The sequence below is a fragment of the Theobroma cacao genome, chromosome 8, assembly GCF_000208745.1.
Source record: "Theobroma cacao cultivar B97-61/B2 chromosome 8, Criollo_cocoa_genome_V2, whole genome shotgun sequence".
Classification (NCBI taxonomy): Eukaryota; Viridiplantae; Streptophyta; class Magnoliopsida; order Malvales; family Malvaceae; genus Theobroma; species Theobroma cacao.
The window spans coordinates 19546824-19561743 of record NC_030857.1 but is presented as its reverse complement, the minus strand read 5'-3'; the positions used below and the strand labels follow the sequence as shown (position 1 = coordinate 19561743).

Below are 14920 nucleotides of genomic sequence, written 5' to 3'. Positions count from 1 at the left end.
GGATTGACTAATAGGTGGAATGGAGAGTACTGCAGGGAAGGAAGGAAATAGTGAGCAGAATCACGAAAAAAAATTTCTTAATAGGCATGCAGAAAATGAGGGTATTAATCCCGAATGTGATAAAATCATTTCGGGCGCGTTGGTCGACTTGGTGGAGCGGGGCGAGAATGCCTAGGAAGTGGATTGCAATCCGCATGGAGAGAACGGGCTAGTGTCAAAGGGGCCCCCTCACCGTGAGCCTTTGGACGTGACAACGCATGAGGGGTCCGAAGGATTTATGGCATCTCCAGTTGAAAGGTGTGCTACATGTGCTGACCGGCAGGCCCCATCAATTGAAGACATGGGAGAAAAAAAAGAGGACTTAACGCATGCTGCAGGTGATGGGAAGTTGGCGCATAATTTTAGACAACCAGGTGTAGGTTGGAAAACAATAAAATATTATTGTAAGAAATGAGTAGTAAGGGCAGCAGATTTTGACCAAGTGGAAGTCCAACAAATAACAAAAAGTGGAAACAAAGTGCAGCCATTTAAAAAGTCACTAGATTCAAGGGAGGCAGTTAACAAAACATGTGACACGTGTGATGGACCCGCGGTAGGATCAACGGTAGGAGATGCTGCCCCACATCCTTTCCTTCACATGCATGGGGATCAAACAGGTGATAGGGATCAAGAATTAAAAATGACTACAGAACATGATGTGACGCCGCATCAAGGAACAAGGCATACGGTACAAATTATAGTTTAAAAAATGTTTTTACTAACCCATCAGTGCAAAAAGTGACTTTGTGGCAGGAAGAAGGTCACCTCATTACAGAAAGTGGACCAAGGGGTCCAAATATGTCAGTAGACACACTGGAAGGAAGTGGCGAGCACAATCCAACCGAAGATAAAGGTGCGAGTCAAACGTGGAGCCAAGATGGACACACTCGGATTGCTTCTAAGTTAACCAGATCAAGTACAAGGAAGGGAGAGAATGATGTTAATCCCCCTACTTCAAAGTCTACCTCGGGTAAGTGTTCGTACAATAAAGAAATAAGTTCCGTTCCTACACTTTCAGGAACTCATTCTGCTGAGATGGAAGTCCACCCACTAGTGCGACGCAGATGAAATTCGGACACTGTAATCTCAAGTGGAAAAATAACCAATCTGGCATCGGAGGAAGCCATGGAAATGGGAGAAAATGATGGAATCTCTGATGACGATTCCATCTCTGTAAGTTATGTAGCTAGAACCCAATCATGATCAGTGCACTTGTATGGAATGTAAGAGGCATTTCAAGTGCAGCAGTGCAAATAAGGATCAAGAAATTACAGCTAGCACATAAAATAAAAATTTTAGTGATTTTGGAACCCATGGTTGATGCAACTAAAGCTGACTTTATCAGAAGAAAGTTGGGTTTTGAAAAAGTCTTTATGAATTGCTCCTAGAAAATATGGTTGTTTCATGCTTCTGATTTGAGCTGTGAAGTGTTGCTTGACCATGTCCAATGTCTTCATGTAAAGCTCATCATACCATGGCTGAAGATTCCCTTGTTGGCTTCCTTTATTTATGCCAAATGTACCAGGTCAGAAATTTTAGTGCTGTGGGACTGCATGATAAGCTTGTCAGCTAATATTCATACACCGTGGATAGCAGGGGGTGATTTTAATGCCATCGTTAATAGTGGGGAACGGTTTAATGGTGTTGTGCCGCATGGTGGTTCTATGGAAGATTTTGCTACAGCCTTACTCGATTGTGGATTAATGGATGGCGGTTATGAAGGAAATCCATTCACTTGGACCAACAATCACATGTTTCAAAGGTTAGACAGAATGGTGTACAATCATCATTGGGCAGAATTTTTTTCATCCATACGAATATAGCACCTAAATAGGGATGGATCAGATCACTGCCCATTACTGATTTTCTGCTCAAAAAACCAAGACAAAGTACCTTCTTCCTTTCGGTTCTTACACGCTTGGGTTCAGCATCATGGGTTCAAAAAATTTATGGAACAGAACCGGAATCTTCCCATTATTGGCTCAGGCATACAAGCTTTTTGGGCAAAGCAATGCCGATTAAAACAGTCACTGAAAAGGTTGAATAAGGAGGTATTTGGAGACATATTCCACAACTTGAAGGTGGCAGAACAAAGAGCTGCAGATTGTGAATTAATTTTCCAACAGGAGCAGTCAATTGAGAATCGGGCAGCAATGAACAAAGCATATGCTCATCTTAATCATTATCTTAGTGTTGAAGAATTATTCTGGAAGCAGAAATCTTGTATTAAATGGCTTGTGGAGGGTGAGCGTAATACCAAGTTTTTCCACATGCGGGTCAAGAAGAAATGAATCAAAAGCCACATATTCAAGATTCAAAATTCGGATGGCAGGTGGATTAAAGAACCGGATGCAGTTAAATCTTCTATAGTGGATTTCTTTTCCTCCCTTATGAAAAAGAAATCGTGTAACATGTCTAGGTTTTATGCTTCATTGATCCATGCTATTATTTCTGATAACGATAATCTGAGTTTATGTGCAGAACCATCCAGGGAGGAGCTGAAAGAGGCAGTTTTTAATATCGACAAGGATAGCGTTGCTGGTCCTGATGGATTCTCCTCATATTTTTATCAACAATGTTGGGATACAGTTGCAAATGACCTCTTGGACGCAGTAGTTGATTTTTTTCATGGGGCTGACCTTCCAAGGGGAATCATGTCCACAACAATTGTGCTGCTGCCCAAGAATCATAATGCCTCGACATGGAGTGATTTCAGACCGATAAGTCTTTGCAATGTCTTGAATAAAATCATTACTAAGATCTTAGCTAATTGTCTTACAAAGGTGCTTTCTTCCGTCATTACGGATAATCAGAGCAGCTTTGTAGGGGGGAGATTGAGTAGCGACAACATCCTACTTGCAAAGGAATTAATTAGGAAGATTGATCGAAAGTCAAGGGGTGGAAATATAGCTCTCAAGTTGGACATGATGAAGGCTTATGATCGACTTGAATGGGATTTTCTTTTCAGAATGCTAGAGCAGCTAGGATTTAATTCTCAGTGGATTAGCATGATCCGTCGTTGCATATCTAATTGCTGGTTCTCTTTGCTGATAAATGGTGGTGCTGTGGGGTATTTCAAGTCAGAAAGAGGACTCAGACAAGGCGACTCCATTTCTCCTCTTTTGTTCATTCTGGTTGCCGAATATCTATCCTGAGGATTAAATGCCTTATTTGCTTAATATCCATCTCTGCACTATGCTTCAGATTGCTCCATGTCAGTCAGCCACTTGGCGTCTACAGATGATATTCTTATATTCACTAATGGTGCCAAATCCTCCTTGCAAAAAATTCTTAAGTTCTTGCAGGAATATGAGGAGACTTCTGGACAGCGAATAAACCACTCTAAAAGTTGCTTCATCACTCATCGAAATGTGGCAAATTCATGCAAGCAAATCATCTCTCAAGCCACTAGCTTCATCCAGAAATGCTTGCCTATCACATATTTGGGGGTGCCACTTTATAAAGGTCCGAAAAAGGTAATGTTATTTGATGATCTGGTGGAAAAGATTCAGGAGCACATTGAAGGATGGGACAATAAAATTCTATCTCCGGGTGGGCGAATTACGTTATTACGGAGTGTTCTGTCTTCTTTACCTATCTATTTGCTCCAGGTTCTCAAGCCCCCTATCTGTGTGATTGAGAAAATAGACAAAATGTTCAACAATTTCTTATGGGGAGGCTTAGTAGGCACTAGACACATTCATTGGAGTACGTGGCATAAGATCACACTTCCATCCAATGAGGGAGGATTAGACATCTGAGGCCTAGGTGATGTGTTTGAGGCTTTTAGCATGAAGCTTTGGTGGAGGTTTGTGTCCTGTAACAGCATTTGGACGCGATCTATGCAGACTAAATATTATACGGCCCAAATTTCGAGGTACGTCCAGTCGAAACTTCATGATTCACAAACATGGAAACAAATGCTCGCCAGCTGTCCAACCGTAGAGAATTACATTAGGTGGCGGATTGGTCAGGGAGAGCTATTCTTTTGGCATGATTGTTGGATGGGTGATACCCCCTTGGTCAATCGTTTTCCATTATTTGCATCATCGATGACGAGAGTTTCCCATTTTTATGATGATGGTACATGGAACGTGGATAAGCTGAACAATGTGCTGTCGGAGGACGTGGTGGTGGAAATTCTAAACATTCTGATTGATCCTCTTAATGATGATATGGCGTATTGGGTGCCTACCTCAGATGGGCAATTCACTACTAAGTCCGCTCGGGAGATAGTTCGACAACGCTAGTTGGTAAACCCCATGTTTGATTTAATTTGGCATAAAAGCATTCCTCTAACTATCTCTTTCTTCCTTTTGAGGTTATTACAGGACTGGATCCCAGTTGAGTTGCGGTTGAAAACCAAGGGTTTCCAGTTAGCTTCTAAATGTCAACATTGCAACTCAGAGGAGTCTCTCTTGCATGTCATGTGGGAATGCCCAATTACTATACAGGTTTGGATTTATTTTGAGAAAATTTTCCAAATCAACATTATTCATCCCTAGAATGTCAATCAGATTATGTGGGCATGGCTGTACTCCGAAGATTATACGAAAAAGGGACACAAACGCACGTTAATGCCTCTATTCATTTTTTGGTTCTTATGGGTTGAAAGGAACGATGCAAAACATAGAAACCTTGGTATGTATCCTAACAAAGTGGTGTGGAGAGTACTCAAGCTCATCTACCAACTTTTTCATGGGAGGCAACTCCAACGGTGGTAATAGAGGGGAGATCTTCAAATTGCTCAGACATGGGGTCTAATATTTCAGCAGGTAGCCCCACATCCACCAAGAATATTCTCTTGGCATAAACCATCAGCAAGTGAGTTTAAGTTGAATGTTGATGGTAGTTCTAAGCACAATTCTCAGAATGCTGCGGGATGAGGACTTCTTCGTGATCATACAAGTACCATGATTTTTGGATTCTCTGAAAAATTTGGATCGTGTGATTCATTACAGGTAGAGTTAATGGCACTGCACATGGGTCTATTATTGTGTATTGAACACAGTGTTTCTAGACTTTGGATAGAAATGGATGCGAAAGTTGTGGTACACATGATAAATGAGGATCATCAGGGATTAGTTAGGACTCGATACTTGCTTGCTTCCATCCATAGATCCTTAAGCAGAATCTCTTTTCAGATTTCGTACATCCATAAAGAAGGAAACCAGGCAGCAGATCATCTCTCGATTCAGGGGCATACGCACCAAAACCTAAAGGTATTCTCACAAGCAGAAAATTAGCTTAGAGGTATTCTCAGATTTGATAGAATTAGTTTACCTTATGTTCATTTTTAAGGAATGTAAAGGAGTAATACTCCTAGTTTATTTTTCCTGTTTAGTTATTCTAATTGAACTTTGTAACATGGATGTGTTTCAGTCTTATGGCGATAGAAAAAAATATGGTCATAAAATGAAACACTCCATCCTAGGTGTTTTTCTTCTTTACATTTTCTAGTTTAAATTAGATCCTAGTTTATTGGCTCCATGTAATAGTGAGGAATATCTGTTTTACTGTACCATCAAAAGTTATGCACATAAAATGGTTTTCCTTACTCTAGGTGTTCCTATGAATTTTACTTATAATCATGTAACTTGGAGGTACGGTTTATGTCCCCCTCCTTTGTACCTTTTATTTCGTATTAATAAAATTTAACAAGGTAGCTGGGCCTTGCGTGAATTTTCAACATAAAAAAAACCCTAAACCCTAACCCCAAACCACGAACCCCTAAACCCCGAACCCTAAAGCCTCGACCCTCGAACCCCGAACCTAAAACCCTAAACCCCGAACCCCGAACTTCAAACCCTTAAAATCCTTAAAACCCAAAACCCCAAACCCAAAACTCGAAACTCAAACCCTGAACCTCAAACCCCGAACCCTCGAACCCCAAACCTTAAAGCCCCGAGCCTCGAACCCCGAACCTCGAACCTTGAACCCTTAAAATCCTTAAAACTCTAAATCCTGGACCCCGAACCTGAAACTCGAAACCTGAACCCCAAACCCCGAACCAAAAACAAAAAAAAAACAGTGGAAAATGTTCTTAACCTTTTACACTTCCCCCTTTCCCAAAACCCAAGCAATGGTGGCTGGTCGGCCGCCGGACCCCCCAAACCCTCGACCACCAGAGGTAGCACCCTCACCAAGGCCGTCGGAGGCAGCACCCCCACCAAGGCCACCGACATCAAGCCCAAGCATGGCAGTGGAAAATCCTTCACTACTGCAAGTTCCCCTAGGTGTTCTGCAAGCAATGTCTAGTCAAAAACTTGAGCCATCGTCCCCAAGGTTTCAAAGAAAATTATTTCTATCTATTGTGACTGGAGAGAAGCCCCCTATAATCCCCATCACCCGAGACCCAGTTCTGTACAAGGATCGACCGACAGCAGTGCTTTTTGAAGACAAAATCCAAACCTTAGCTCGATCGTTCATACTCTCGCTCATTGGTAAATTTTCACGCATGCCGAAACTAGCAGATATCAGAGCTGCGTTCAGAGGAATAGGGTTGGTCGGAGCATACGAGATCAGGTGGTTGGATTACAAGCACGTCCTTATCCACCTCTCTAATGAATAGAGCTTCAACCGAATTTGGACTAAGCAAAACTGGTTTATAGCAAACCAGAAAATGCAGGTATTCAGGTGGACTCCGGAGTTTGAAGCAGAAAAGGAATCCCCGATAGTTTCGGTATAAATATCGTTCCTGAATCTAAAGGCACATTTATATGACAAGTCTGCATTATTATTAATAGCTAAAACTGTGGGAAGACCCTTGCTAGTTGATGAGGCAACGGCCAAAGGTTCTCGCCCAAGTGTTGCAAGAGTCTGTGTAGAATATGATTGTAGAAAGACTCCAGTGGACCAGGTATGGATTGTGGTACAAAATCGAAAAACTGGTGAGATTAGCAATGGTTATTCGCAGAGAGTGGAGTTCTCGACATTACCGAACTACTGCCATCACTACTGTCACGTAGGACACCATGAAGTTGATTGTATTGTCTTGGGTAATAAGCCCAAACCACTCGAATCAGGTAAAATCCAGGTCAAGAGCAATGCTGGGAATGGAATGCAGTCGGTTGCGAAGAAGGAAAGAACGAAGAAAATCTCATAAAAAAGAAAAAATATTAAAAGCAACAAAATCTCGTGGGTGGAGGAACCAACGAAACAGCAACAAAGATGGCAAGTTGTGAATAGAGTAGGCCTTAATGGGGTGAAGAACTCACAGGATAAGGAAACTGATTCAAAAAATAATCCTAAGGAGGTTAGGGATTCGCAAAATAATCCTAAGGAGGTTAGGGTCCCAATTTCGAATTGATTTCAAGTTATATCGGAAGAGGAAGAAGTCGGTGTTGGAAAAGGATTCATATCGGACGGGCTACCAAATGCAGGTGAACAATAGAGACAGACGACGGGGGTGGAGAGCATGCACGGTCACGATTTTTCGAATAAGGTAGAAATGGTTGTAGTCTTTTTTGTAAAGCAGAAGTACGGGAAAGGCAATGCGCAAGAACATTTTCACGTAGAAGGAATGCATGCTAAAAATGGCAACGACGTGGCAAAAAGGAAAACGACAGCACCCACAAGAGAAAAGCCACAAATGGCTCCAGCTGCAGACAAATCCGAAGCACTTGTTTCCCCCAACATGTAAGACAAGGGGGGTAGAAAGAACGCAGCTCGAGTACTAAGAATTTAGGTGTAAGAGTAACTACAGCTGATGAGACTCGGCAGCATGAAATGGGTCCCAAGTGTGCTGGAAACAATTCAAAAAATCACCCTTGTAGGTCACCAACGCAAGCAACAACCCAATTGAGTGGGGTCAGACAGACAATGGCAGCAAGTGGGCTTAACGGGTTAGCGGACAGACTTAAAGGGAGTGGGGAACATAACCCACCTGCAAGAGATGTGACATGGCAACACAAAATAGGACAAATGGGTGTTGAAGAAATTTCAAGCAATTACTTTCCTAAGCATCCAACGCATGCAGTATCCATCTTACATGGGAACGGACAGCGAAAGGATGAGAAAGATCCCGATGGACAGAATGGTACAGTGGGCGTGACGGAAAAGGACATAGCAATTCCAGCAAAGCATGATGGGACATCACTGTATGAAACAGAGCATGAGGCTGCAGGTCAAAATTTAAAAAATTACCTTACCGCCATTTTTCCAGCCACTTTACCAGCACCCGTTGATGTTTTTTTTAACCGAGACCCTCGGGGTCCTGTGCCAATGCCAAATGAAGTGGAAAGCTCACTAGCAACAGCAGCAAGAGGGCCAATCATACATCAGTCCTTCTCATTACCTGGTCAGTGGGACCATCAACAAAAACGAATCACGGGAGAAAGGAACATAGAGTCGATAACTGACGCCACGTCGCATGAAAAAGAAATAAGACCGTTGGAGAAGTCTTCAAGATCTAGGGAGAGAGTTGAGACAGCAACTATACGGGGAGAGGAACTAGCGATAGGTGGGCCTGCCCCACGTTCCCCCCATCACGTGTTTAGAGAAAGAGATAAGGATACAATGGAGCAAAATTTATCTGTGCATGACGTGATGAAGTAGCAGAAAAATGGGCATGCCGGTGCAGGTCAACGCTTAAAAAATATTTTATCTATGCATGACGGGACACCGCAGTAGAAAGCTGGACGTGTAGGAGCAAATCAGCATTATAAAAATGATTTTTTAGAGCCATTAGAGCGGGCAACGGCTATGAGGGAGCTGAGCTTAACTGTGCATGAAGAGATGTCGTAGCAGAAAAATGAGAAAACAGAACCTTTAGCTCAGGCAAAGGATATGAGGCAAGAGAAGAAATAGCAAATGACAAAAAGTGGGACGGGGGACCAAAATATATCAGTGGATACGATAGAAGGGAGTGGAGAGTTCAGTCCAATAGTAGGAGAAGGTGAAAGTCAAACACAACACCAAGCTAGACATATTCGAGTTGCTTCCAATCTAGCCTTTTCAAGTGAAAGGATGGAAGGAAATGAAACTAATCCTCCCACTTCAGAGTTCGCCTCGGGTAAGTGTCGTGTATAATAAAGAAATAAGTGTTATCCCTTCCTTCTCGGGTACTCACTCTTTGGAGATGGAAGTTCATCCATTGGCGAGATGTAGGAGGCATTCAGATACTGCAGCATCAATTGGGAAAATAATCAGTCTGGCCTCAGAAAAAGCAGTGGAAATGGGAGAAAATGATGGAATCTCTGATGAGGATTCCATCTCTGTAAGTTATGCAGCTAGAACCTGATCATGATTAGTGCACTGGTGTGGAATGTAAGGGGTATTTCTAGTGCGGTAATCCACAGAAGGATCAAGAAATTACAGTTATTGCATAAAATTAAAATTTTAGTAATATTGGAGCCAATGGTGGATGCTTCAAAAGCAGAATTTATTCGAAGAAAATTGGGTTTTGAAAAAGTCTTCAAGAACTGCTCCCAGAAGATATGGCTGTTTCATTCTTTTGATTTGAATTGTGAAGTGCTGTTGGATCATGTTCAATGTCTACTTGTTAAGCTCAACATGCCATGGCTGGAAGTCCCTCTGTTGGCATCCTTCATCTATGCAAAATGTACCAGGTCAAAGAGATTAGTTCTTTAGGATTGCTTGAAGAGCTTAGCAATTAATATTCATTCACTGTAGATAGTTGGGGGTGATTTCAATGCAATTTTACATAGTGGAGAACGGTTGAACGGAGTTGTGCCACATACAGGTTCTATGAAAGATTTTGCTACCGCTTTGCTTGATTGTGGGTTAATGGATGGTGGCTATAAAGGAAACTCATTCACTTGGACTAATAACCGTATGTTTCAACGGTTGGACAGAATGGCTTATAATCATCATTGGGCAAACTTTTTTGCTTCTACACGTATACAGCACCTGAATAGGGATGGATCAGATCATTGTCCATTGTTGATTTCCTGCTCTAAGAACCAGGATAGAGTGCCTTCATCTTTTCGATTCCTGCATGCTTGGGTCCTCCACCATGGTTTTAAAAAGTTCTTGGAACAAAATTGGACTTCCTCCATTGTTGGCTTTAGATTACAAGCTTTCTGGGTGAAGCAACGATGTCTAAAACAAGCTCTGAAACGATGGAATAAGGAGGTTTTCGGAGACATATTCCACAATTTGAAGGTGGCAGAACAAAGAGCTGCAGATTGTGAAATAATTTTCAACAGGCGTAGTCAATGGAGAACCGAGTTACCATGAATAAAGCCTATGCCCGGCTTAATCATCAGCTCAGTGTTGAAGAATTATTTTGGCAGCAAAAATCTGGAATTAAATGGTTAGTGGAGGGTGAGCGTAACACCAAATTTTTTCACATGCTGGTTAAGAAGAAGAGAATCAAAAGTCATATCTTCAAAATACAAAATCCGGATGGGAGTTGGATTGAAGAACCGGATGCTGTTAAGTCTTCTGCAATGGAATTTGTTTCCTCTCTCATGAAAAAGGAAACATGTGACATGTCCAGGTTTGATACTTCGTTGATTCCTGCTATTATTTATGAGAATGACAATCTTAGTTTATGTGCAGTGCCTTCAATGGAGGAGCTGAAAGAGGCAGTTTTCAATATTGATAAGGACAGTGTTGCTGGCCCTGATGGATTCACCTCTTATTTCTATCAACAATGTTGAGATATCATTGCTAATGACCTCTTGGATGCAGTAGTTGATTTCTTTCATGGAGCTGACCTCCCAAAGGGAGTAACGTCTATAACTATTGTGTTGCTACCCAAAAATAATAATGCCTCGAAATGGAGTGACTTCAGACCGATAAGTCTTTGTAATGTTTTAAATAAAATCATTACTAAGATTCTAGCTAACCATCTTGCAAAGGTGCTCCCTTCCATGATTACAGATAATCAGAGTGGCTTCGTAGGGGGGAGACTTATCAGCGACAATATCCTTATTGCCCAAGAGCTAATTGGGAAGATTGACCGAAAGTCAAGGGGTGGAAATGTAGCTCTCAAGTTGGATATGATGAAGGCTTATGATCAGCTTGAATGGGATTTCCTTTTCAGAATGCTTCAACAGTTTGGATTTAATTCTCAGTGGATTGGCATCGTTCGTCGGTGCATTGCTAATTGTTGGTTTTCTTTACTGATAAATGGTGGTACTGTGGGTTTTTTCAAGTCTGAAAGAGGGCTACGACAAGGCGATTCCATCTCTCCGTTATTATTTATACTGGCTGCGGAATATTTGTCTCGGGGGTTGAATGCTTTGTTTGCCACTTATCCTTCTCTGCATTATCTTTTTGACTGCTCTATGCCAGTCAGTCACTTAGCTTTCGCAGATGATATCATTATTTTCACTAATGGTGCGAAATCCTCATTGCAGAAAATTCTATTGTTCTTGCAGGAATATGAGGTGATTTCAGGACAGCGAATTAACCATTCAAAGAATTGCTTCATCACTCATCGAAATATGGCAAACAGTCGCACCCAGATCATTTCTCAAGTTACTGGCTTCATTCATAAATGCTTGTCTATCACTTATTTGGGGGTGCCTCTTTATAAAGGGCCAAAAAAGGTAATGTTTTTTGATGACTTAGTTGCAAAGATCTAGGACCGTATAGTAGGATGGGACAACAAAGTATTATCTCCGGGAGGGCGAATAACACTATTACATAGTGTATTATCTTCTCTGCCTATTTATTTGCTCCAGGTCCTCAAACCTCCTATTTGTGTGATTGAAAGAATTGACAGATTGTTCAACAACTTTTTGTGGGGAGGTTCAGCAGGTACTAGAAAAATCCATTGGGCTTCGTGGCATAAGATCACTCTTCCATCTAATGAGGGAGGATTAGACATCAGAGGCCTAGGTGATGTGTTAAAGGCCTTTAGCATGAAACTTTGGTGGAGGTTTTTAACTTGTAACAGCATTTAGACACAATTCATGCGGAGCAAATATTGTGTTGGTCAAATTCCAAGGAATGTACAACCGAAGCTTCATGATTCACAGACATGGAAACGGATGTTAGCTAGCTGCCCAGTTACAGAGCATTACACTAGGTGGCAGATTGGTAAGGGTGAGTTATTTTTCTGGCATGATTGTTGGATGGGTGAAGCACCATTGGTTAGTCGATTTACATCCTTTGCATCGTCTACGACAAGAGTACACTATTTCTATGATAATGGCAAATGGGATGTGGGCAAGTTGAACGATGTGTTGCCGGAGGATGTTGTGGCAGAAATCTTAAAAATTTCGATCGATCCACCCAGTGATGATAGGGCATATTAGGTACCTTCCTCGGATGGCCAATTCACTACTAAGTCCGCTTGGGAGATAGTTCGACAACGATAGCCTGTAAATCATGTTTTCAACTTAATTTGGCATAAATGCATTCCTCTTTCAACTTCTTTTTTTCTATGGAGGTTATTACAGGATTGGATCCCAGTTGATTCACAGTTGAAAACCAAGGGATTCTAGTTAGCTTCCAAATGCCAACATTGTAACTCCAAGGAGTCTCTCTTGCATGTCATGTGGGAATGCCCAATAGCTACACAGGTTTGGAATTATTTTACGAAATTTTTCCAAATCAACATTGTTCGTCCCCAGACTATTTATCAGATCATATGGACATGGCTGTACTTTGGTGATTATACGAAGAAAGGACACATACGCACGTTTATGCCTCTATTTATTTTTTGGTTCTTATGGGTTGAAAGGAATGATGCGAAGCATAGGGACCTTGGTATGTATCCTAACAGAGTGGTGTGGAGAGTACTCAAACTTATCCACCAATTATTTCATGGGAGGCAATTCCACTAGTGGCAATGGAGGGGAGATCTATAGATTGCTCAAGCATGGGGTATAATTTTTCAGCAGGCAGTCCCACATCTTCCAAAAATATTCTCTTGGCATAAACCATCAGCAGGTGAGTTTAAGTTGAATGTTGATGGTAGTTCCAAGCATAATCGTCAGAGTGCTGTGGGAGGAGGACATCTTCGAGACCATACAGGTACCATGATTTTTGGATTTTCTGAAAATTTTGGACCTTGTGATTCATTACAGGAAGAATTAATGGCACTCCATAGGGGTTTACTTCTGTGCATTAAGCATAATGTTTCTAGACTTTGGATTGAAATGGATGCAAAAGTTGTGGTTCACATGATAAATAAGGGCCATCAGGGATCCTCTAGGACTCGGTATTTGCTTACTTCCATCGGCAGATCCTTGAGTAGTTTCTCGTTTCGGATTTCTCACATACATAGAGAGGGGAACCAGGTAGCAGAACATCTTGCAAATCAGGGGCATAAACACCGAATTTTGCAGGTATTTTCACAAGCAGAAGGTTAGCTCAACGGCATTCTTAGGTTAGATAAAATTTGTTTACCTTATGTTAGGTTAAAATGAATGTAAAGGAGTAGTACTCTTAGTTTATTTTCCTTATTTTGTTTTTCACATAGATTCTTGTAATATGGAGGTGTTTCAATTTTATGATGATAGTAAAAAAGATGGTCATAAAATGAAACACTCAATTCTAGGTGCTTCTCTATTTACATTTTCTGTTTCAAATGTTATCTTAGTATATGGTCCCAATGTAATACTAGGGAATATCTATTTTATTGTAGCATCAAAAGTTATGCACATAAAATAGATTTCCTTACTCTAAGTGGTTCTTTGAAACTTTCTTACGATCATGTAACTTGGAGGTACGATTTATGCCCCTCTCCTTTGTACTTCTTATTTCGTTATTAATAAAACTTAACAGGGTAGTTGGGCCCTGCGTGAATTTTCAGCATAAAAAAAATTAAAACCCTAAACCCTAAACCCTAAACCCTAAACCCTGAACCCTAACCCTTAACCCCTAAACCCTAAACCTAACCCCCAACCCCAAACCCCTGAACCTGAACCCTGAACCCTGCACCCCAAACCCCCAACATCGAACCCCAAACCCTAAACCCCCAAACCCCAAACCCCAAGCCCCCAAACCCTAAACCCCAAAATTCAAACCTCAAACCCTAAAACCCTGAACCTTGAACCCTGAACCCTGACCCCTGACCCCTAAACCCTAACCCCTAACCCCTACACCCTAACTCGAGTAACAAAATCAACAAAAGAGAAAGTCATTTGTGACGCTGTCCATGCAGGAGAAGACGAGAAATCTGCAGAAAGGGAGAGCCATGCAAAAATCAATAAAAATAATGAAAACAAAAAAAGTCAACGTAAGCAAGATGTACAGATGATTGATGCCAGCCTTCATGAAGCGAACAAACAAGGCCCAAAAAGTGACTTTTTGGTCCAAAAGTCTTCGACCATTGTGCAAGCACATGTCGAGGTGGACAGCTCAATAACACCAATAGTGGATAAAGTCATGGGTCGAAAGGAAATGGCCACAGCAAGGCCGGTTCAGGGTGATGGGACCTTAAGGCAGATTTTTTTACAAACTAATGTCAATGAAAAAATTAAAAATTACTCCAAGGCACCATTGGAAGGGTCAACGGCCCCTTTGCAAGGGGATGGTCCACAAATGTCATAAAATAGGTCGTCTAGCCAGATACTGTCAGTTGGTTTAGCTGAAAGAAGTGGAGAACATAGTCTTGTAATTGGATAAATGAATGTCAGAACGAAAGAATAGATGACCAATACCGGGTTGATCCATCAGAGGCAAATCAGACTAATAGTGGATGGAATCCAACAGTTACATGCCCACGGGAAAGGATGGAAGACTATGTTAACAATCCTCCCACCCAATAGTCCACTTCGGGTAAGTGCATGTACAATAAAGAACTAAGTGATGTTCCTTCGTTTCCCTCTTTCTCCGGAACAAATTTAACAGAAATCGAGGTTTATCCTATGATACGGCGTAGGAGACATTCAGACACTGAAATTTCAATTGATAAAATATTAAGTTTAGCCTCAAACAAAGCCACGAACATGGGGGAAAA

At 41.5% G+C, this 14920-nt stretch overlaps 2 protein-coding genes across 2 annotated transcripts; both read left to right on the top strand.

Moving 5' to 3' along the window:
* On the top strand, nucleotides 9119–10239 carry LOC108663048. Its single transcript, XM_018125546.1, has 2 exons — nucleotides 9119–9256; nucleotides 9673–10239. Exons 1-2 carry the CDS (start codon nucleotides 9119–9121, stop codon nucleotides 10237–10239), a joined length of 705 nt encoding a protein of 234 aa, XP_017981035.1.
* LOC108663047 lies at nucleotides 10236–13328 on the top strand. The gene is made up of 5 exons (XM_018125545.1): nucleotides 10236–10659; nucleotides 10849–11558; nucleotides 11694–11890; nucleotides 12698–12752; nucleotides 12858–13328. Exons 1-5 carry the CDS (start codon nucleotides 10236–10238, stop codon nucleotides 13326–13328), a joined length of 1857 nt encoding a protein of 618 aa, XP_017981034.1.

Coding starts and splice junctions, on each gene's coding strand:
- LOC108663047 (XM_018125545.1), top strand. CDS start 10,236: ATGAATAAAGCCTATGCCCGGCTTAATCATCAGCTCAGTGTTGAAGAA. Junction 10,660..10,848: donor CTCTTATTTCTATCAACAAT/GTTGAGATATCA, acceptor CTAAGATTCTAG/CTAACCATCTTGCAAAGGTG. Junction 11,559..11,693: donor TTTATAAAGGGCCAAAAAAG/GTAATGTTTTTT, acceptor TATTTGCTCCAG/GTCCTCAAACCTCCTATTTG.
- LOC108663048 (XM_018125546.1), top strand. CDS start 9,119: ATGGAAGTTCATCCATTGGCGAGATGTAGGAGGCATTCAGATACTGCA. Junction 9,257..9,672: donor CTGATGAGGATTCCATCTCT/GTAAGTTATGCA, acceptor CATTCACTGTAG/ATAGTTGGGGGTGATTTCAA.